The sequence below is a fragment of the Bacillus rossius genome, chromosome 7 (genome assembly GCF_032445375.1).
Source record: "Bacillus rossius redtenbacheri isolate Brsri chromosome 7, Brsri_v3, whole genome shotgun sequence".
Classification (NCBI taxonomy): Eukaryota; Metazoa; Arthropoda; class Insecta; order Phasmatodea; family Bacillidae; genus Bacillus; species Bacillus rossius.
This window is the reverse complement of record NC_086335.1, coordinates 28,629,457-28,651,706: the sequence shown is the minus strand read 5'-3', so window position 1 is coordinate 28,651,706 and position 22,250 is coordinate 28,629,457. Positions and strand designations below refer to the sequence as shown.

The 22,250-nt window shown below is 37.5% G+C and overlaps 2 protein-coding genes across 2 annotated transcripts in view; one reads left to right on the top strand and one right to left on the bottom strand.

Moving 5' to 3' along the window:
- Positions 1–10,128, bottom strand: part of LOC134533767 (vacuolar protein sorting-associated protein 8 homolog) — a 71,019-nt gene extending 60,891 nt beyond the window's left edge. The window contains exons 1-3 of the mRNA XM_063371407.1: positions 10,017–10,128; positions 9,711–9,842; positions 2,608–2,793 (exon numbers count right to left, since the gene is read on the bottom strand). Of these exons, the coding sequence (XP_063227477.1) occupies positions 2,608–2,793; positions 9,711–9,842; positions 10,017–10,097 (399 nt within the window). The 5' untranslated portion in view covers positions 10,098–10,128. The remainder of the gene's footprint in view (positions 1–2,607; positions 2,794–9,710; positions 9,843–10,016) is intronic.
- A 7,030-nt stretch (positions 10,129–17,158) lies between these two features.
- The window catches only part of LOC134533766 (titin-like), a 45,611-nt gene continuing 40,519 nt past the window's right edge, over positions 17,159–22,250 (top strand). Inside the window, exons 1-2 of the mRNA XM_063371406.1 lie at positions 17,159–17,307; positions 21,756–21,858. Of these exons, the coding sequence (XP_063227476.1) occupies positions 21,765–21,858 (94 nt within the window). The 5' untranslated portion in view covers positions 17,159–17,307; positions 21,756–21,764. The remainder of the gene's footprint in view (positions 17,308–21,755; positions 21,859–22,250) is intronic.

The window sequence follows — 22,250 nt, the reverse complement described above, 5'->3', positions numbered from 1 at the left end:
GCCTTGGACGGTGGAGCACCGCGTTTTCGCCTATGATTGTTTTGTCCGAAATAATGAGTTAGTCACCGTCGTACAGCGTGAGTTTCGTCGCCACTTCAACATTCATCGGAATAGAGCTGTTCCCTCTCGAAACACCATCCTTCGTTGGGTTGAATCACTTCGCAGGCTTGGCGAACTGATCAACAGAAGACCAAGAGGAGCTCCGCGAACAGTTCGAGCTCCTGAAAATGTTGAAATCGTTCGACAAGCCTTTCTTCGCAGTCCCCGAACTCTGGACGAATTGAAGGACGCAATTCGCGTGGAAGTCGCCCAAGTTGAGAGAGCGATGTTGGAGAGAGTCTACGCGAACTTCAAAGAACGCCTCCAGCACTGCATCAACAATTTCGGCCACCACATGCCTGATGTGATTTTCCACACTTGACTGTCTCAAATGCTATTTCCTTGTGAACCTGATTGCATCAATAAATTTGTTTTTGCGTAAAAATTAACTATTTTATGATTTTTTTAAAACCATCCGTCCTCTCTGCCGCACCCTGTACTATATCTGCTCCAATCTAAGATGCCATTGATTCAAACACGTTATTGATTCAAACATGTTATCGATTCAAAGATGTTATAGATTCTAAGAGACCATCAATTCAAAGCTATCAATTCAAAAATGCCACACAGGCCACATTGATCTAAGGTATATGTCATTTAGCATGTGGCAAGTCCTTAATAGTCATGACCACTACAGAATCCAACTCTCCACGGAAAGGTTAAAACAAAGCTCGTTTGAACACAATTCATTGCAAAAGAGACCATTTATGAGTACCTAGTGTGTGTGCTGTTTGGAGACCACTTCAATTAGCGATTTCATCATCCTCGGTAAATATACACGCATAGCCACGAACTGCGAAACCTTCAAACAAAATGATAATGTAAAAATTTACTTATGGGGCATTCCTTGTCAGATCATACAGGGGTGTCCACCCCACTATTTCAGATTTCAATGAAATTTGGTATATGGTATCGTCAGACAAATATAAGAACACTTATTTTTAATTTTTGCAATATTGGCTCTAGTTTGGAATTCAAAGCCCTTCAAAGTTTCCCTCTGTTTGGTGGAATTTTTTTAATCTGCAACCAAAGTCGAGTGATATATCTTGCTTCAACTTACATTTGTAATAACAGTTATTAATGTAGAATCATGAAATTCACCATACTTATTCAGAATTTTATGTAGATTTCAAGTATCACTCATAAAATGTTATTAAATGCCCAGACGTACGTGTAAATTTATGTTAGAAGTGGAAAAAATGAAATACCAAAAATTGTAAACATCAGTTCAGTAATCCTATTATAACTTTTATCTATTAATATTTACCTGGTACCATTAAAAAGAGCACAACATTTGCTGGTTTGGCCACTTGTAGTGCCTGCATTTATTTAATTTTATTTTGTAAATGTTGTGCATTTGTTTTCGTCTTGTATTTTGTATTCATACCATTTGTATGTGTACGTGTATATGTGTGTCCACCATCAATGTTCTCAAACTGTCAGTGGGCACATCACAAACATAAATAAATAAATTTAAAAAAATAAATGGAAGGGAGTGCGAAAAAAAAAGTGAGTTAGCAAAAGGCTGCTGAAAATAAGTTTCCTGACTTCCAGAATTCTGCTTTTTAGGCAATTGTTCTGTATCACATATGCAAGTTTATCCCTTGATATTGATGGCATGATCTTGTATGATTGATCCTGTGGTACATAATGCTTACTGTTTTGATTTAATAAGTCGAAAAATCCTGGGCACAACAAAAATATTAAAATACAATGTTAGGAAGTGTAAAAAAAAATAATTTTCCGAAATTTTTCATCTGACAATATGATTATAATTCATGTTATATAATTTTTTGTATCCACAATTTTTCGATGTAGTAAATTAAAACAGCAGGCATCATGTACCACAGGATAAACGGTCATAAGGATAAACGGATTGATTTGGAAACACGATACAAAACTTTTACCACTTTTTATTTAGGAGCTTCTTCGTGACCTTTGCGACCAGCTTTAGTTTTACTTTTTTGTGACTTTCGCGAACTGCAGACACTTGACTTTTTTTACAACAGCAAGATCATCTGAGATGATAACTCGAGATGACTCAAACTTTGCAAAATAGGATTGGAATCTGCAATGGCCAGACAGAAAAGATTGCCAATGCACTACAAAACACCAAACTTCAAATGAAATTAAAATCATGAAACTAATCAGCATTTTCAATCAAAACTTAACTCCAATTACATATACATTATATTTTAAATATTAAATTCATTTAAAGTAGTTTATTTCTTTTTAATTTTCTATTATTAGTTACTCATTTTTATATTATGATGTTAGTAGATTTTTCGAACACAAAAATACTATGGAACATTTAATGTCACATTTTTTTTTCAGTAATAGGCTATATTTTTTAATAAACAGAGTTCATAAAAAATAAAACCAACAACACCGAAATCTGTTTTAAAAACGAAATCGGCCTGAAAATAAAACCACAAAATCTCGTCTATAGCAATGGCTTGTTGCGAGGGACTGGACCGGACTAACCATGGGTCGGAGCGAGGGACTCACGTGGCAGGCGACGAGCTGCGAGGATATGCCCTTGAGGACGATGTGGCGCAGGATGCAGCCGGACTCGTGGGGGCCATTCGCGCTGTTGCACCACTTGCCGGCGCGGGCGTGCCGGCGCTCCGACGAGCTCCAGCTGCGACTGCCCACGCTGCCCAGCGACACCGTCTCGCTGCCTTCGAACACCCCCTGCAAGCACACGTTCGGTGCTCAGCCGATTCCTTTGAGAGGCCGAGTGTTCACTCAGTGGCGACTTTCTTGGTTTTCACAATTCAATTGAAAACCACAATTGGTCAAATTTTTCCAAGTGTAATGATGTCAATGAACTCAATCAATTATAGACACTTGTATTAATGGTAATATAAACAGCTTCTTCCCTCTTTATATTTAAAAAAACATCCAAACATTCTGCTTAGTTTTCTAATGAATTAATCCAAGCTTTGAAATCAAAGAAATATTTCCATAAACTCTACAAATGAAGTAACAACATGAACTATTATTCTTATTTCCTTATTTTTGCAAAATATTAAAATTTTTAATTAATAGAGATAAAATCCTATGGACTCCATAGAACAATAATAACATCAAGTATAATCCCAAAATATTTAGGCATTACGTAAAATTAATGAATGATTGTTATTATGAACAGATATCACTGAAATCCAATGGTGCTACCAATAGCGACCCTCAGTGTTATCCAATGTGTTTGCTCAATATTTCTCTAATGTATATTTACCACCTAATTGCAATGTGTCTTGATACTATATTTGTTCCTAATATTAGAGAAAGTCTTGTACTATGGGGTATTAGGGCTTACAATTTTCTAGATCAGCCAGTCCCGACTGGATTCCCAATTTCATTCTAAAAGGTTGTTCTCATTTACTAGCCCAAACTTTTAACACATATATACAATTCTAGTATAAAAAAATCAAGGTTTTCCTTGTAAATTTTAAATTGGGAAAACAATTCCCATTCATAAAAATGATTCTAAATTATCTATTTAAAATTATAGACAGATCTCATTGATCTCTCTGATTGTTCACAAGTTTTTGAAAAAAAAAATATATATTTAAACTCTTAAATTTTGAACTTGGTAATAAAATATCATGTATTCAACATGGTTTCAGACATGGAATGTCCGCTTCTTCTAAATTTCTAAATCTCATCTATGTCGATGCCTGCTATTTCGATCTAGTCACAGCATTCATTGCTACTCCAAAAGTTAAGTAACTTTGGTTTAAGTGTTAATTATGTTAATTGATTCTCCAGCTCTCTAGAGAATAGAATTCAATATGTATCCTTAAAAATTCATAACTCTTCTCCATTCTTTGCGAGTCCTGGTGTTCCGCAGGGTGGTACACTTTCACCCCTCCTTTTTAACATCTCTATTAATGAAATCACCACTGTCCTCAATCACTCAACAGGAGATCTGTTTGCAGAGAGTTTAGTTGCTATTATAAAAAAAAAACCTTTTTTTGCTACGGTATTACGTAATGGGGCCATCACTCAAGAAGTGTACGTGGCTAATGTCATCTGGAAGTGCTTTAAAGATTGGTTGTAGATGTGCCCAAATGGCAGCCGGTGAATGGGCTATGTTCTTAGAGACTGTACAATTTAATTGTATTGATCCTAGTTGATACATAACTACTATATGCAGACTTAGCTGAGCTCATGATCCACCAAAATGAAATGCTTGTATCTCTTCTGCATGCTTTATGGAATAATTTTGACTGAAATCCTTGTGAATAGGACCTCCTCATCTTGAAAATTTATTTTTAAATACTTCATGGCATTAAACTGGTGAACAATGATCTTTTCATGGGAAACAAATTTTTCCAAATCTTCATGCAATTGTATTATTAATTGACGTGGATGAACATCAAAATATTTCTCCAAATACTTTGTCATAGTTTGTGACTTTTTGGTTTTTAAATCTTGAATCTTTTGCCTCTCAGCAATACACATTTTGTAATTCATGACTTTTCTGTCCTCAAACTCTTTATAGCTAAGAGTCCCATTAATGCACACCATACACAGAGGTGCCCCCCCCCCCCCCCCCCCCCCCGAAATATTTATGCCATTTTCTCAATGATTTACTCAATTATTTTATAATATTATACTTTTTTAGTATTATATTTTATCACATTTTGCATTAATTAAAACTGATTTTCTAATAATAATTTTGGTCATATCAGGTAGGTAATATTTCCATCCTGAACCGACAGATGCCAAACTGCTTTTGTTGAGGAAAGTGCGGGGTTGCCAATTTGATTTACAAGATCCCTTTTAATTATCAAAGCACCATAAACGTATTTTCACATTAGAAGCTATAATTATGTAAATAATATATACATTTTTCTCGTCTTTTAACCACCTCCCCCCCCCCCCCCTGAAATTTTAATGACGCAGTCTGCGTCGTTACCCCCCCCTTGTGGGCACCCCTGCCATACAAATTCTCGATAAACATTCTACGCCATGTTGATAGCAACATAAGTTTCCAGTAACTTTTGGTGATTATTATAACATAACATTTTTGCCTCGTATAAAGCGCTCAACTTCATCTCCAGATTACTGTGGACTATACATAGGCATGTATCACGATTTTAACCATTAGGCTTGACTACCCAGAACAGACATAATCGACAGAATGTTTAATAGCTAATTTTGAAGTTATCGGCCAATTATTTTTGTGTAAATTGTGCTTTGTATCAAGCAGATACCTGTTTTGCTTTCTAATATTGCTTTTGGTTATGATTTTCTTTTTTTATGCTCCCATGCGGCTGTTACTATCATCTTCATAAAACTTATAAACTACCTGTTCCACATGTTTAGACAAACTCATTCATGTAATTTTAGGTACGGATAAAAAATTGTACGTCTCTGATTTCTTTGTGCCTCTATAAATAACAGCACTTCTTTAGGTATCCAGTGCCTATACTTTTGGATCATCTGTGGAGACACCGCTTTTGTAAATATTTAATTATCTTCAATAAGTTTTAGCCTCGAATAATTGTTTTTGAGCTATTTATTAAGGATGCCACCAAATAATTTATTCTTGACCACTTCTTCTCCACCATCAGGTTTAGTTTGTTATCTTCTGCATTTTAGTATTCAGTGTATCTTCAATACTCTTTATTGTTTTGCTTTCAAGTCTAGCCAGTCTTTTCCTATACTTCTCAAACTTACATTACTGCAATCCTTTCATTTTTTTGTTTTATTCTCTCTCTTTGCTTTTTGGCATTTCTTCTTCGCTGCATATTTGCACACCTGACTGTGTGTCTCGGAGCTGGAGGATTCTGCATTGGAACTGGTGTAATGCGTACTGTGTGGCGTTGAGAATATGAGGACAGTGTGCTTTCACGTATCAAGTTGTTGGTAACACTGTTTAGTTGCTTTATTTTGCACCAATAAACAGCACTTTTTTTTTCTTTCAGAATCTAGGGGGCAGCTCTGTGCTCACGTGGAGTCATATATTTTCACAAGTTTTCTCTTACCTTTTCCTTTTATTTCTGGTATTTTAACCTCTCCTTTTCTTTCATCTCTTCCTCTTTTGAGTATCATTTGTCCTACGTTGGTAACTTAAGATGTTCCGCATCTATCTTTTTCTGTAATAATTCCCCTCTGGATAACTTTTGCTTTTTAGGAGGCATGTCTACATAACCACAGCTAGCCTGCAAAAAATTATTATGACTATTTGGGTATCAATATCTAAACTATCTTTAAAAGAGAGACTGTTGCCAAATCTACACAGTCCCATGGAATGAAAGGCCTCTGCCACATTACGAAGTTTGGAATAAATCATGAAATATCAAGCAAACTATCGGAATGTATTTAATTTTGTGAGTTCTCGATAAATATATATATATAAATCATTATAAAATTTTATAGAATATATCCAACTCCACCAAAACTATAAATAAAATAATTTCCATTGGACTGCATGTCGTAGAAGTCCCTGACACGTGCTCCCGCCACAAACGATGCACTAACACTAAATAAAATGGCGGTACAGCGCCCCTAGCATTACTGACACAAACTTCAGATAGTTACGTTCCTGTATAAGCAGGTCAACATGAAAAGGCACACTGGAAAATTATATTTTTGGTATTGAATTTTTGACAGGGTAGGTACTGTGCTTAAAAAGCCGGACAAGATTTGATCAAATTAATGAAATAAATAGATTTTAGGTGTTATTTAGTTTGAAAGAAAATAAGTTAATTAATTGTGTTTCTAAACACTACAAACAAAAATCCCAAAGTGTGAATTCTGGAAATGGGACAGCACAGGGGACTGTTGTTATGCTGGTTTGGCAAGTTTTTGATGAAAAAAAAATCTATAATTTATATTTTTGTAACTACAACTGCATTAAAAAGGAATGTTTATTCTTGCATTCTGAAATATTTTAATTTACGATACAACAATTCTTATTGTAAAAGGTGGTTTGATCAGCCATTTATGTTTTTACAGAGAATCACCCATTTACTTTTGTATACCAAATTGTTTTGAAAGATTCATTACAAAAGTGATAGTGCAAATGTACCACTGGTAGCAGCTAGTTCAGCCAAGTAAGCTTTTGGTCCAGGTAATTGTTCCGTATCATATATCCAAGTTTATCCCGTGATCCTGATGGCATGATCCTGTTGACGTGGACCCAAGTGTCGCCCTAATTTCCACAGTCCGTTATGCTGTGCCAACGCCTTCTCCTGCCCGTGGCAGAGGCGTGTAGTGTAGCGCGAACAAAGTGCAGTGTCAGTGCAAGGTGCAACGCGACGATCAGCCGCGAGCCGGAAGTGCAATAGCCGCCCGCGCGGCTATTCTGTGAGAGTTGTGGAATCTGTGTATCTTCCCCTCCTGGGACCAATTAGTTACATAAAACCATTAATTATATTATATTTATAATACATTTTATAAACCATCCTTCCTGTAATGTTTGATAAGTCATTTTGTTTAATTCTTGTTCACAGCGGGACAAGGCCCCAGTTCAAGCCCAGACCATCTGCCGCGCTCCGCACGTTTTTCACGCGCGAAGTTCCGGCGGGGAGAGGGCAGTTCTCGTGACGAGGCGCTCGGGGTCGGACGCACCGCGCAACACGAGATCATCATCCCTCAACCATTGAGGATCAGTCATTAACTTTCGGTCCATTCGAACTCGTTAGCATTGTCGTTGAAGTCCGCCCCGAATTTCGGTGATATCAAGTTTGCAGTGTAACGGAGTAGTGAAAGAGTTCACCGCGTCCGCGTGATCGGTGCAAGGGAGCGAAACTGTAAAGATTCAGGGTCGTAGTGTATCTCTATTCGTAACCCGTGTCGACCACTGATTGGTCAGTAATCGTACTGTGTGACTCGTGTTGTGTAGGCCAGACTGCAAACATCTGTGCGTTCGGAATCAACCAGAAAATGACCACTAATGTGTTAGAGCCGTGCCCATGCACTCGCAGACGGAAAGGGCTAGGATTGTGACAGCGCCATGTACTAAGGGGAAGGTGTAATTAAATCACAACAAAGTTAACCTATAAACACTTCATTTTGTCGCCACTGTCTCCCGCCACATGGCCAGGAACCCGTTCAGAGCTAGTCGGACCTAATAAACCATACAGGAGATAGTTCAGGTGACAAAACTGTATACATTGATTCTGTGGTACATGATGCTTAATGTTATAATTAAGTAAGTCGAAAAATCTTGTCCACACAAAAAACTCTTGAATAACACAATACAAACTAATCATGTTAGGTCTTATGGAAGTTTTTTCATTTGTGTTGAACTTGCGATCATAATTCATTGTTATATCACCATTTTTTGTTATGTCCAGGATCTTTCGATGTAATTACTAAATTAAAACAGCAAGCATCATGTACTGCAGGATCGATATATACAGGATCATGACATCACGAATATGGAATGAGCGTAGATATGTGAAACAAAACTTTTACCTTCATCAATAACACTTAATAAGGGCTGAAATTTTCTAGAATAGGTGATCATCCCAAAAAAATTAAGTTTAAATATACCTATAGAAAATAGTGTTTTTGAGTACTACCAGTCCCAAAAATAAAGCCAGTCCCAAAAATAAAGCTATCAAGTTTTTTAAATGTCACTAACCTAGCCTAACATACCTATTTACAGGATTAAAAATAGCTAACCTTACCCAAACATAACCAAATATTCATACCATTTTACAGTATTTTAAATGTAGCTAACCTAACCTAACCAAATGGTCAAAATTGTAAACAACCATGTAAACCACTTGAAATATACCATTGCAGTTTTACATGATCATAGAATATCAGAGGAACTAAAAAATAACATTTTTAGAATTCTATTACTATTTGGACAAAAAACCACCTACTCTAAAAATTTACCAAGAGGGGTTGTTTAACCTTTATCAATGTTCAAATGGGGTATGTTGAATCAAGTTTATAGTTGCCAGGAGTTTAATGGTACCTTTTTCCCTCTATAGCCAATGTTTAGTTTTTCAGTATTGAATTCCTTTTTTTTTTTTAGGTGATTGAAGAGATAGAAAACAGATCATAATTTCCTAGAGTTGTGTATCCTGGGAAACAAGACAAGTAACAACTAAAGCAAAAAGGTAATTTAGTGAGAATAAAAATTAATTTAATTGAGAATTTTAAGAAACATTTTACGAACTTTTAATGTCACTGACCTAGGTAACATAAAAAAAAAAACTTCACTTTATTAATTGTCTTATTTTACAGAAATTCAACTCTAGGAAATTAACACTAACACTAATCAGGGAATAGAAGAAATCTGTCACAGAAGCATTCTAGCAACTGACCAGAGTAATTTTGGTAAATCATGGTAAAACAAAATAATTGGGAAGGATGGACTTCTGTTAAAACCTGCGTCTTCTGGCGTGCAAGCCCAGTGTCTTATCACTGTGCCACCTTCCGGTGCTGTAGACCGTATACAAGATAACCAGTAACAAAATCTAACACAGACACACTGATAATTATTATCCTATCAAGCAGGTATGAAGCTAATCAGAGATGGGACACAAATTCAATTCACATTTTGTATAATAAACTACACTGAAGTAATTAAACATAAATGTTGCCATAAACATAAATTTTGCCAACAGAATACCTACCTCTGTTCCGGCTATCAAAGAATTTGACACTTCATCTTCGCTAAGTGATGCTTGATCTTCAACATCATTGAGTATACTCTCCAACGTAGGGGTGTGTTCAACTGGGGGTATATCAAATTCTTCATCGTCCAACTGCACGAAGAAAAAAAAAAGACTAATGCAAAATGTAAGCGATCAACATAACCTCAAAAACACCACTTGTCAAAGGCGAAAATATAGCCGTTTCGTTACAAACGTTATGTAGTCAGTAGGGTAACAGTAGTGGCAAAAATGAAGATTATCAAATCATCAAATATTACTACTCACCTCCTCTAAGTCAATATTCAACGACCCGTCCAGTAAGTTTTCATGCAATCCGGCACTTCCCATTGACAGCGACTCTGCCATGTTTGGGAGGCGGATCACGAATCACGACCGACTGGTTCTATCAAAAACAAATCGTTAGTGGTCTGTTTATCATGGCAGGTGGCAGTTGAGCATCAACAGCTATAGCGCCAAATTACAAAAACGGCGGATTAACAACGAACATTATTATTGTTTAGGCTTAGTTAGTAACTATACAAGTGTAATAAATACAGGGAAAATGTATTAGTATATGGTAACTGAACACATACTGGAGCAGATTTATGCACCCACAAAGCTCAGAAATAGTTTTAGTAAAGTCAAGAAAGCATGGATAACATAAATCATATGCACAGTTAAAAATAAAAATACAACATAAAAAATAATTCAAAAGAATTGGGTATAATTAAAATTCATTCCTAACTTTAAGTAAAAAATGAGGCCAACTTCATTTTTGAAATAAAGACAATGACCCTCTATTAGGTAAAATGAACTTGTCTCGTCTGTGATTCATGCATGGGAATTAACTCGTTCACTACTGGCTCGAAATGACATTCCCAATATAGTGCGTTGAATCGAATGCGTGAATGAGGTTGCCTGTTTACAAGAAGCATAATGTTTAAGTTGCAAGTATCCTGTTTGTTTCCTATATGTTTTATTGCAGTGGTTGTGAAAATTGAAACAATTTCTAGTAGCAAAAAACCGTCTTGGCCATCTAACGGCAAAAGGAAACCACAGCATTCGAAAGAAGATGAAAAAGAATCAGAAGTTTTGCAGAGTTTTTTTTTTTTTTTACTTCCTTAACGAAATTGGACGATTAAAGTGTACCAAACCGATGATGAGTTGTCACTATTAGAGACGGTAACCAGAAAACCAGCAAGTAAACAAACCATTGAACTTTTAATTTAATTTGTTTTGTTTAGGTCTAACTTTTGTCTGTGCCTAAAGGCATCAGCTTGTATTTGTAATTTTTATAAAGCATGCTATTTTTGACGTGACAACGTCTAATAAATCGATGAACGCCGTTTGCACGCACGAAAAAATGTCCCGTTACGAACATAGTCCCCTTTCGCTGTGTCCCGTTACGCTCATTTTATATTGCTCTTTGCTAACCTGAACATCCTAGCATTGCGACCGAGTTCGTGGCGTAATTATGTTTTCATGCATTTCAATGTAACATTTTCATTGCTCTTTGCTAACCCGTTCCTCCTAGCATTGCTGCAGAGTCCGTGGCGCAAATATCTCTCTTCCACTCGATTGGAACAACCATCGATTTGACTTTTTCGAGGCACATTAAACTTGAAACACTCCCATTCGTTTCCTACTTTTCCTATCATCGTCCTATCCTTAACACAATAACACAGATTGAAAGAAGTTAAATAGCAAACATATATAAAAGTTATAGTTAAAATAATCTCTTTGTTAAAGTAATAAAGATATTTGAATTAATGAGTGCAAATAAAAGTAAATTTCTCAATTAAATTGTAGATTTCATTTCACTCCTTCTTTGTCTATCCAAACAAAATAGTGATAATTCAATAAAATGATTCAATTTTATTCATAAAACTATGCAATCATTTCATCAATGTTTTGTTATGACGTTGTCACGTTAAACTATCGTCCGTTAACCGACTTTACAGACAATCAATTTTTTAAAACATTTTTTAGTGTTTGTTGTATATTAAGGATGGACTAATTAATTTTTAAAAGCATTCACTCAATAAACATTAGTGTGTCATTCCGTGTTTTAAAAGAAAATTGTTAGGCCATTTACTCATAAACGTATTCGCAATAAACATAATATCGTTCCTTAAACTCTTTTTGATAGTGTGTCATTTCATTAGTAACTTATAGTTACGCCCCTCTCAGTTAAATTATTTATGATACACTTACAATTTTTAATACCCTCTAGTAATAATTATTTCAAGGATTATTTGTAAACATAAGTTTTAAAAAGCAAAATGATAAGTTTTATAAAATAAATGAATGTAGGTACGTATATTTGTTAAGAGTCTAATAAGTATAAGACTCGTGTTTTTTATGAAACAAAAATAATGAAATAATTATAAGTAATCAATAAAAATATATAATTTATGTAATACCTTGCTTCATTTTAGTTGCAGAACCTGACCAGAGGAATGCCGTCAGCTCTACCAACTGACTGCGAAGGACAGCCTCCAAAATCACAAATGTGTACTACGGGAACTGCTCGAAAAGCGAGGATTCATGCCAGTCACTCACAAAGATTTTCCCATTAATTTTAAAAGTAGAAAGTTTTTTTCACATCATTACATAAGAAAACTATGTAGCCTAATACAGAAAAATTCATCCGTGCCTGGTTACTATACTCAATACTTACTAAAAAAGGGAAATTTTTTTCCTGCAAAGTCTTTGAACATGCAAGTTTATCACTTGCTAGAGATCAATGATATTCTGATTGGAAAAAAAAATTGCCAAAGATTTTGACCAGTCATGAGAAGACTCCAAAAAGTTGTCAATAAGGAGTGAACTGTTATTGTGTTTACGCATGAGTAAAACGACTGACAAAAAAAAAAAAGAAAAGAAGATCGTCCGAGTTGAAACAGAACATTGGAACCAAGTTCTGAAACGCTTACTTTGTGTTGTCCAGTTTTTAGGGATTCGATGATTGGTATTTCGAGGAACAAAAGAGACTATTTTCCAGCGTAACAATGGCAATTAAAACAAAAAAAAATCGTTGAATAAATTGCCAAATTCGATGTTATTACAACTGAACATGTCAGAAGAACTACGTCTGAAGAGACAAATGTTCACTATTTAAATATAAAATATACAAAAAAAATGTTTATTAGTCTCTTGTTCACTAAGTCCCAAGGCCGTATTTTAAATAAGCTACAACAGACCACATATCATTCCTAAACACTGAACTGTACACCCGAAGTTAGCCACATTGAACTAATGACACTATTGGTGGGTTTTTGTTAATTTTTGCTCTGAGAGCTACAAAAAAAGGTAGCGACTTAGAGAGTTACCAATAATCAAATGACGCGCTTAAGCACAAGAAACCAATACCTACACTTCTCGGCCTGCTCGGAGCGAGGCGTGCAGCGGCAAGACCTTCAACTCACATTCGGGATGCTTTCATAACTTAGCAACACACAACTTAGCTACACATAACATAGAAACACTTAAGCTAGAATGTTCTAAGATATGCCTGCTCTAAGCTATGACAATTATACATTATACGAAAAGGCGTTGTGTGTTTCTAAATTATGACAGTTGTAAGATGTTTTTCTAGGTTATGAAATTTCAAAATTAGTGTTTTTCTAAGTTACGAGTTTCTAATTTGTGTGTTTCGGTAATTACGAGTTACTAAGTTATGATCGTTTTAACTTATGGAAGTTCTAAGTCATCTGGATTTTACCTAGAATTATAAGTAGTGACTGTTTTAGGTTGTGTGTTTCTAAAGTTAAGTGTGGTCGCCTCGCAATCCAGAAGACCCAGGTCCAAGCTGGGGCGTTCTACCGTGGTCTCCCGAAATCCCCCCAGACGCATGTCGGAATGGTGTTGCATCGCACGACGTGGCCGATTCCTTCCCCGATATCCGTGATCTGAGAGACGTTCTCCCGCCTCTCGTGGCCGGGTCGTAGACTCTCCCTGGTCCAGAGTTCAGGCCCCGCCTAGCCTCGCTCCTGAAGACACCGCGCGGTGTGAAAACTACTCAAGCAGGGTCGCACACCCGAGGCGAAGGTGTGTGTGTGTGTGTTTATATATCCTGAAATCGAAACTATTTTTTTGATTAGGACACTTCTCATGACTGGTCAAGTTTGGCCAATCAGAATATTGTTGGTCTCCAGAAAGAGATGAATTTGCATGTTCAAAGACTTTGCAGGGGAAAACAAAAAAATTGCAATTTTTTCCTTTTAGTAAGTATCGAGTATAGTAACCGAGTCCTGGGGACTTTTTCTCTATTGTAGAGTTCCCTCGTGTAATGATATAAAGAAAACTTTCTACTTTTACCGTCAATGGGAAAATCTTTGTCGTCGACAGATGCGGGTCCTCGCTCTTCGGGTAGTTTCCGTAGTACACATCTGTGATTTTGGAGACTGCGCTTCGCGGACGGTTGGTAAGGTCACATTATATGTTGGTATGACATCTTAGATCGATAAAAATTGGCCACGGCATAACGATTTTACTTTAATTAATTTACCCTAATTGAATCCTGCGTACGATCCTGTGCCCAAGCTATCCGAGTCGCGTCTGTTAACGAAGATCATTCTAGTACACGCTGAGGGCGGAAGAAAAGTTCTGTGTCTGTATTTCGTTTTCAAAATTCATTTTTAAGAGAGTGAGATTTTTAAAACGTGTGTTTTCAGTATAATTTTACAGGCATGAAACAAACTCCCGGTACAGAGTCTTGAAAGAGCTCGAGGTAATTGCAATAAAACACCTTTACATACATTTCTCGGCCACATAATATTATGGTTACCACTCGAATCTCATGACGAGAAGACTGCACGTCAATCCACAGCCTTGCGCTTAGAGGCGATACCACGCTGGAGGCACCAGCGAGCGTCGCACTTACCATCCCACCCCCAAAAAAATAATACATTTCTAACTAGGCGGGCACCTCTATGCTCTGACTTTTTCCCTGCTGTTCGCTACCTAGAAAGTAACATTTCTAAGTGTTTTATGGTTGGTCATTATGTTTTCGAAAAAAAAGTAACTGCTAAAAGACAAAAGTAATAAAATAAATATATTATTGTTCATTTGATTTTTTAAGTGAAACTTTTTTGTGGCTGGTAGATTAATCCAAGACAAAAATGCAATGCTTATGAGTGGGACGCTTGATTGAATAGAAGGGGTAGGGGTAAATTTGTGCGCATACTTCCCAACTCTCGGTGAAACGACGCCACATGCTGTATTTTTCGTTACAATAGAAACAAACAAGAATTTTCTCTTGCAAATATGCAATTAAATTTGTTTAGTTTTATTGTTTAAATGAATAAATTATTATTTTTTTAAATATTTTGAGTGGATTATTGAGGAGTGAAGTTTCACTTCTAACGCACGTGGTGACCACGCAGCGATTTTTTTAAAAAATAATATTATTATACTGATATTATAAACAGAGAGAGAGAGAGAGAGAGAGAGAGAGAGAGAGAGAGAGAGAGTGAGAAAGTATTTTTGTTTGTCCGAAGTAAACTCGAAAACTACTGAACTGATTTTAAGAATTCTTTCACTTTTATAAAGCTATATTATTCCAGATAAACAAAAGCCTTATTTTTTTTTTACAGAAAAATACAACAATTTAATGATAAAATATTTATAAATAACATGTAACAAATACACCATAGACATAATTTACATATTAGGAAGAAATAAAGTTACTCCAAAGTGATATAGAAGTGCAGGTATAAATTGATGTGTACTAGACACATTTTATTTACAATTTATATTGTTACAATATTAAATTGAGATAACAAATGGAGGTAGGCTATGTTTCATTTAAGATATTTAAAAAGTCTGTAAAGTCGGTTTACGGACGATAATTTTACGTGATAACGTCATAAGAAAACATTGATGAAAAATTGCATACTTTTTAATTTCCAAATATTATTTACAGTTTTTGCAAATTTAATTTAAATAATTTGTTTAAATGTAATCACGAACAATTAGTTAGAAAGCCTGCCGTAACCTGTTTGATATTACAGAAGATTTTCTCGCACGATGGTTGGCCGGTTCTTGCACGCTCGGCTCAGGCGGAACGTGACACTTTTTCATGCGTGCAGCCGGCGTTCATCGATCTATAAGACGTTATCATGTCAAAAAAAATATATGGTCCCTAAAGATATAGCAATATTTCTAACTAAAATCAGAGCTCTGCAAAAGTAAGCTGAGTAAAATGTTACAGATATAACAGTTATAAAACTAATATAAAGTTACCTATAATGCAAACAAAAATTAATTTAAATTTGAAACATTGGCATTTGCAACTCCCTTTTGCAATCGCTATTGTGGCCAGTGGCCCCATGCGTTATCATTGTGAATGGAATTTAATATCCAATCACTAAGTAACATGGGTTTTTATAACAAACTATAATTTCTCAATTTCCTCAATCCATCAGGCATTCCATCTCACTGCCTAAAATTAAAAGATAAGACTCCAATTATTTTGATGCGTAACCTACACCCTCCAAAACTGTACAATGGGACAATATTGAAAGTTAAAGCACTCAGAAACAACATAATTGAAACCATTATCCTCGCAAGACCAGCAGATGGAAAAACTATTCACATTCCTCGCATTTCCATGATCCCAAACGACTTAATTTTCATTTTAAGATACATCAATTTCCAGTAAATATTTCATTTGCGATCATCGTCAACAAATCTCAGAACTAAATTTACAAGTATGTTTTGTTATTCTAAGAAAACCAGGTTTTTTTTCTCCAGGGAAATTGATAAAGATCAGGGAGTGCGGAATATCGGTTTATCTTGAATCCGTTCAGAAATAGTACAAAAATGTAGTGCAATTTGAAATATTGAAATTAAACCACTCTAGGTAAAATTAAACAGATCAGTTATTTATCTCATCTTATACATCTTGATTATACATCGTTTCTCTTTACTATAATTTATATTGTATTTGTTCGGAAATTAGCATTAGCATGAATATCTGTTTTTTATTACGATACCTTCTTCAAAAGACATTTTTCTCTGTTAAAAACAAATATTTATTCACCCGATAGTAACTAGTAGAAAAAAAAGCTATTTTTAAACATGTGAGAAAACATAACACTTTTCATGTAAGAAAACACAACACCTACTAAACTGGTAGCAAGTTTAAACTAGCTTTGTGTAATTGTCACTCTTTATGCTAATAGCAAAACGGCCATCCTAACGATTATATAGTAATATCGCCCAGTTTAACTGACCCTTTAGAAATCAGCTGGAAGAGATTCCTATAGTCGAATAGTCGATAATCTATTATTCCTCTTGAAACATTAGCATTTTTTTTTGTTATTTGCTTCATTACGACAGCCGTACATTTCCCCTCGTCACGCGATCGCCCACGTTCAAACCCACTGCGCATGCGCTCCGCCGGCTCGCCTTCCTCCTTGGCGACCGAATAAACAACATGGCCACCGCTTGAGGCCCTGCCGCGAGGCTATCACCCGTAAGGCAACCTCGCCACCGACGACGAGGTCAAAATTACCCAGTGAAGAGACGCACGACGCCTGCGCAGTCTCGCTAATAGTTCCAGTGTCACGAGGTAAGACCTTAGCTAATTTGTGCCCCGTTCGTGCATCACGGAATGTGCCCATACCTTGGAAGGAAAAAAAAAAGGAGGTGGGGGACTGGTGAACTTTGCATGTTTGTCTTCGTAGGCCATTGGTTGCCTTGCGAATGGTCGGGGAAGGGGCGAATGGGGAAGGGGGGTGCCGAAGAAGTAATCACGCACAGCGGTACGAGGTTGCACTTCCGTTTCTTGGCCCCTCACCCCCCTCATTACTCCACCCCATCGAAATTCGTTTGCGAGGTATCATTTATCCTTAATGGTTGTCGTGGGGGGAAACGAAACTTTACTCCTTCCTCCTCACCCTGATTTTTTTTATTGTGTCCCCCCTAACCTTACCGGTCTTGGGGACGTAATAGACCTGGAAATAAGAACATGGCATATCTCGTGATAACTCATCCCCTCCCCGGGACAGAGATAAAATTATCTGGCCGCACATAAAAACCATTAGCGGATCGTGACGAGGCTCGCTTCGGCCGAGTCTCCTCGCCGCCAGTTAGTTAGCTGCGTGTCCGGACGGGGTCGCGTCGCCCAGGGACCCCGCGAGACCACGGCACGATGCGCGGCAGGAACCAGGTAATGCTCACAAGACAATATCATTGCACGCGCGGACCCAGGTTCAGATCTTGGGTAGGGACAATTGACCAGAGGATGCTGGGTAACATAGAACACATCCCAGTCAAGTGGGAAGTCTGAAATTAAAAAAAATAATGATAGCCTATTAAAAGGCTATTTCAACACATTATAAAATATACCATTAGTTGTTTGTTACCTCTAAAATGTTTCGGTTCTCGAATGTAGATAACCACAAGCGGATGAAGCATGGTTGCCCCGGTGGGGACTATACTCTTTACAATTTTTTTTGAGCCAACATATACTAGATCTTAACTAAACAGAGCCTGGTTTAACCATGGAGTTAGAAATCGTCAGTAGACAGCATGCTGTGACGTAGTTGAAGTTACTTAGTTACCTTGACATCGCCACACTGTCACACCAAAAACATTGCGTACATGGTGCTCAACCACGTCTGATGAATTTTATTAAGTACGAATTAGAATCTCTGCCACTAAACGCAGTCACTTCCATGAGGTACATAAAAATCACACCAGTTCTATCTTGTGCAGAGTTTGTTACACGCCAATTATACCTTGCGGGACCATCTTATACATACACCCTGCGATGGGTAGGACTGGTCTGGCGTGGACCCATATGGCGAGGGAAGTGGATACACCACTTCAGCGTGGATCGGATGTGTTTGGGGAGAGGCTATGACGAGAATCTAAGGAGACACATCTCATCATCGTGCTGGAAAATTCAGCAACCAACAGTAACATGCTGTCCAGCCCCCCCCCCCTTCCAAATCCAGCGAGTACTACGGGCGCCAAACCAAACCTATCAAATCTCCGGGACTCCTCAGAAAATCCAGAGAGCCCGTGATTGGCCGAGGACTTATCCAACCTCTACTAGTTTTACCAGCTAGTGCCGGAGCAGTATAACACTGCTAACCCGTTTATCCATTTCAGGGATCCTATTGGCTTGCTCTTAGCACAGAGCGACCAGTGGCCAGTGCGAACCCTCACTTGGCGACCCGGGCGCCACGAGATAACCTCAGCTGGGAACTCCCGGTATCGATTGGGTGAACCCACACTACTGCCTAAACTTTTCATGGCACTAGGGAAATTTCCAGCCTGTTAGCTAAAAAGCTAATAGGGTAACTGTCCCGTTTTGGACCACATGATCACCTCGGGAACTGGAGTCCTGTAGGACCAGCCCCTCGGATATTCCACTGACTCCGGCTTCATAGAGAATACAGATTTTATGGCCCAGTGGCGATTTTTTTCCCGGGGAAGATCCATGGCATTTGAGGCCCACAGCCTGAGAGCCCGGATGTGCTGGACCCTCTCCCCCCCCCCCCCCTCGGAAAAGTTTCCGAACCTTCCTTCGTTGTCTGCAGAGAGGGATTTTATACCTCACCAGATACCTCTTCCCGACTTTCTGAGGAAGTCGAGAGACGAGGACTCCCCGGCAGAGCTTACTTTGGTAAACACCCTTGGTACCAAGAGGATGTAGTGAGTTGCCTTGGTGCGGAGAGGCTATACATTCTTGTCCGTGCATGCTCTCTGCGATCCTGTTGGATCCTGCCTGGGATACCAGTGCTGCCAACAGCTCCGACACCTCAAACGGCAAGCTCCTTCTCCCGCAGGAATAAAGATCACTCTCAAGTTCCATGAAATACAGTCATTGAAAACGTTTTTCACGATGCAAACACTACACTTCAGCCAAGGTTTTGGTCTTCTAAACAGCTTTGCGCAGGCTATGAGCTGATAAATAAATGGCTTCACCCATTTGCCATGTAATCATGCCAGCGTGGCCACCCTCTGGGTTTAACATCGATGCCATCACATCTCAGTTCCAGTGGTGGTCCATGTAACAACAGTATTTGACACGTCGTGGACAACCACAATCTGAAACATTGTGGCAACCAAAGTCTTTAAACCTGCTCAAAATGGTGCATTAAGTCTCACAGGATGGTCATGAACACAATAATATGAATGATTAATTGATTTTTCCTTCTTCCGATAAAACATTTGGATCATTTTAAAAATCTGGGTGTAATCCGTTTTTTTTGGATTACCGGGGAAAACGTACACCCATGTGATTTTTTTGGGCACGACGTCAGAGAACTTGTTTACTTGAAGGTCTAATCGGAGTAGCTGGATGTTTGTGTATGTAATTTGAATGCGCACTGACTAAGACGATGTATACGCGTAAGTGATATATTTTACGACAATTGGGGAAATTTCAAACAGGCACTCAAAATGATAAAACGTGACCTTTTAAATGGCTAAATGTAAATAAAAACTGAAATCACACTACAAGTAGCTGTTAAAATATAATAGATGGATGAGAAAACCGCTGGAGAGTAAAAGGTTTTTCAATTAAAGCAAAAAAAAAAATATTTTAAGTTCTGTGCGGTATATTTATAATGCTTAGGTTAATAATTTTCACCATGTACATGGATGAAATGAGCACATACTAGGCTTTCATGAAAAACAATTAAGGTGAGTTTAGATAATCGAAGTAAATAAATGTAAAGCATTATTATTTTTAGTCACTAAAAATACATAGGTACTGTATACTACCCTACAATATAAAAATAAACATAATTTTAATGCGAAAACAGTAGTTAGCTTAGCGCAGGCTTGGCGAAAAGTGACCCACGATTGTTTTCATATTTCAATACACGTAGCAGCCAAACAGGTAATTTTATGTAATTTTTTTGAAAATTTAATCTTCCGTTGACTAAGCAAAAACTACACGTTGCTTTAAAATTGTAAAAAAAATCTCTGTGATTTAAATTAATTTAATGATAACACCAGTGGGATAAATAAGATTAAAATATTATAAAAATTCAAGAGTTCTGGGAAATATGTCCCGTATTTTGCAATAAGAAATATTACAACACATATAGTGATAAAAAACTATGTGTTCTCTCTGGTGAAACATTATGAAAATAATTTTTGTTACACAAATAGAGTATCTTTAAATTATACATTAAAAACATTCTCGAGGGGGAAAAAGACCCATATTACTACTGGCCCATCTTCCCTGAGAACTACTCAAAATTATGAAAGCAGACATTTCGTGCATAAACGACAGCCCAAATCACAGGAAGCTTACCAGCGAGGTCAAACAATTTAATAGAACACATTTTCATGTCACACACACAAGATCGCATTCGAAGTATACAAAAAACAAAAAGGCTTGTTTCTGTACAAAAATCTACCTTTCATTTCAGTTTAGACCCAGTGCAAAACTTGGTCATTTAACGTGTCTTGCAATGAGTATGTTTTGTAAAGTACACCCACTTGGTCTAGTGGCTGGAAGGCCGAGGGGCCGGGGGGAGGGGGATAATACAGAACTTCTCCCTGGGTTCGGGACTGGGTGTTTTGCGATGTCCTGTTCGCCCGCATCCCGCGGAAGGCAACGGAAAACCACCGCAGAATTCACCCTGCCTCGACAAGCATAGGGACGTCACCGCGACGTGGCCTGTGTTCACGACGCCCAGTCATCTGTTAATGACACTCCATCATCATATTTGTAAATCATGATTTAGGTTCAAAGTTTAAAAAAAAAATTGGAATTTTCTAAACTTAGTGTCGTTTTACCATGAGAGATACTTTCGCTTCCTCGTATATGGCCCCGGCTAGAACTACGCGATTGTTTAGCCGGTAAGTGCCGATAGCAGGTCGCTTTCAACTTTTACCGCGGGGTTGAAAAAATGCGACATTTTTAACACGTGAATAGATTGAAGACTAAAACTGCGCACGTAAATGAAAGTTTGTGTGGTCGAATTTAAAAATAAAATAACTATCTGAATGAGATCGGGCCGGCCAGTAATCACGCCCGTGGTTTGTTCGCAGAACCGCAGGATGGCGGGGAAGAAGGGAGCGGTCGCCCAGCTGCAGATAGAAGTGAACACCGAGGAAGACTGGCAGAAGCTGCTGGCCAAGGAGGGACTCATAGGTAAGCGACCAGTCGTCGTTTATCCACGGCGTGTTCGCAAGCCACGGGGCATGTGGCAGGGAATGTGACGAAACAAGCAGTTGAATATCCAATTTTTATATTTCCATGGTTTGAAAAAAAATATGTTTGAATGAAACATCGTTTAAAATATAAAATTGTGCGCCAATGTTCGTAAGAAATGATCAGTATTATCTTGAAAATCTTTTTTCATACATGCAAAAAATAACCATAGCCATGTGTTGTACAAATTTACAATATCTTTCTTGTAGTATTACAAACTATTTGTTGGTAACTGGTTCCAAAGGAATATTTTCTAAAAGAACAGATTTTTTTTTCTTTGTGGCGACGTTTCAATAAAATTCACTGCTAAATATTTTCAGCTACACGCAACA